Raw genomic sequence first — 2,139 nt, forward strand, 5'->3', positions numbered from 1 at the left:
ACACAAAATTAATTTTTATAAAAAAAATCAAGGCGAATTTTGTTTTTTTTTTTTTTCACATAAATGTTGAGGCATGATTTGGATATTAATATTTATGGTTTATTATGACATATTGATATGACATAACAGATTACAACAACATCCAACAAAAACCGCCCATTGGTTGGTACTCTCTTTCTAGCAATTTTGTTTGAATATAACTTTTCTTAGTTTCTCTCCATGCCACACTGCACCTGGTTTTGGTTTTTTGTCATCTATATACTTGAATTACTCTCTTTTTTTTTTATCTAATTAGCTAGAAACTTGTTAATAAAACCTATTAATCCATGATATGACTTTTTGTTATGGTGAAATTTTTTAAAAAAAATATTTTCATGTACAAAACAACAATAACAACACTTGAGTTGAATGAAATAGGGTTTAATGTGTTCTAAATTTCCTTTTGAAGAGTTAGATCTAAATTTAAAACTTAGAAACCAAGGAAAAAATCATATTGTCTATAGGAATAGGAAAAGTTAAAAATTTGAGTAGCACAATTTGCTAAGTAAGCAGTGAAATTAAATGAACTTGGACTTAAAAAAAATGAAAAAATGATTTATATATAAGATCAATTGTGTTTCCATTCTCAAGGCACTGACACACTTTCAAAATGTTCACTCATTTGAAGTCTTTTGCTACATGTAGACTCCAAACCTATTAAGCTTTAGTTATTAATCAATGACTACTTTAATTACGAAAAGTTAAAAACCTTGTCTAAACACTATATAAATACTCCCATCTAGCTAGCCAACCTTCATCCTCATCAAACAAACATCAAAACCATCAAACCAAACAAAACCAAACATCAAAGTATTTTAAGATACAAAAAGGATGACTATTCCTATAATAGATTTCAGCACTCTCAATGGTGACAAAAGGAGTGAGACCATGGCACTATTGCATGAAGCTTGTCAAAAGTGGGGGTTTTTCATGGTAATCATTAATTATTTTATTCCAACAAGAGATTTGTACTATTTCTAATAATTTCCTCAATATTATTATTATTTGTTGTGTGCAGATAGAAAACCATGACATTGACACTAGTTTGATGGAGAAGGTGAAAAAACTAGTCAATGAATATTATGAAGAAAACTTGAAAGATGGGTTCTACAAGTCTGAATTAGTAAAAACATTGGAGAAACAAGAAAAAACTTTTGATAAAGATTGGGAAACCACCTTCTTCATTTGGCATCGCCCCAAATCTAACATTAAGGAAATCCCAAGCATTTCTGATGAACTTTGGTTAGTCTAATAAATCTTCACATCTATTATTTCATCTAGTATCTTTTATTTATTATTCTTATTATTTTACTTATTTTTTAAATTTTATTTAGCTACATTGAACTACAAGAATAAAAGAATAGTATATACATCATTTTTGTATATATCTTTTTTATAATTTTTTATTTTTGATATTAAAAATAATTGATAAAAATAAAATAATATAAAAAAAAAATTTTTCATAAAAATGTATTTAAAAGAGAAAAAGAATCAAACAAAATTATGCAAATATTATTTTTCATTCTCTTTCACATTTGACATTAGGGGAGATGCTTGAATTGTGGTGGCTAAAGGTGAGCTTTTGTTTATCAACAAGTACTTTGTCGACATCTAGCGCTAGTCAATGCAAGAGAAGCGTTAGTCATAAAACTAATGAATGAGATTAACTCTTGCGCCAAGGGGAAAAGCATAAGTGCATACCCAAAAACTACTTTTTATTCATGTGGCTCATTAATTTATTATTGGATCATGCCTCTTGTTTCGATGAGTTTTATTTATTTCTTTAAAATTGTATAATAATATATAATTTAATGATCATTTGAAAATAATACAAAAAAAACTATTTGAAATTATATTTAAATTAAATATTATTTTAAATTTATTTTAAATATAATTAAACATATATATTTTAAATTTTAACATTTATATTTAGAATTATATTTATTAGTTTAAATTAAATAGTGTATAATTTTAAATTATAAGTTAGTATAGGTAAATTATATTAATTAGTTTATTATTAATTTTAAGGATAACTAATTAAAATTAAACTCTGAAAATTTTATTTCTATTAAGCATAACAATTTTATCATTAATTTTTTG

General features: G+C 25.1%; 1 protein-coding gene across 1 annotated transcript in view; it reads left to right on the top strand.

The window, feature by feature from the left end:
* LOC107644485 (1-aminocyclopropane-1-carboxylate oxidase 1) overlaps positions 618 to 2,139 on the top strand; it is a 2,849-nt gene continuing 1,327 nt past the window's right edge. The window contains exons 1-2 of the mRNA XM_016348350.2: positions 618 to 972; positions 1,058 to 1,281. Coding sequence (XP_016203836.1) covers positions 871 to 972; positions 1,058 to 1,281 — 326 coding nt within the window. The 5' untranslated portion in view covers positions 618 to 870. The remainder of the gene's footprint in view (positions 973 to 1,057; positions 1,282 to 2,139) is intronic.

Source organism: Arachis ipaensis, chromosome B05 (assembly GCF_000816755.2).
Source record: "Arachis ipaensis cultivar K30076 chromosome B05, Araip1.1, whole genome shotgun sequence".
Classification (NCBI taxonomy): Eukaryota; Viridiplantae; Streptophyta; class Magnoliopsida; order Fabales; family Fabaceae; genus Arachis; species Arachis ipaensis.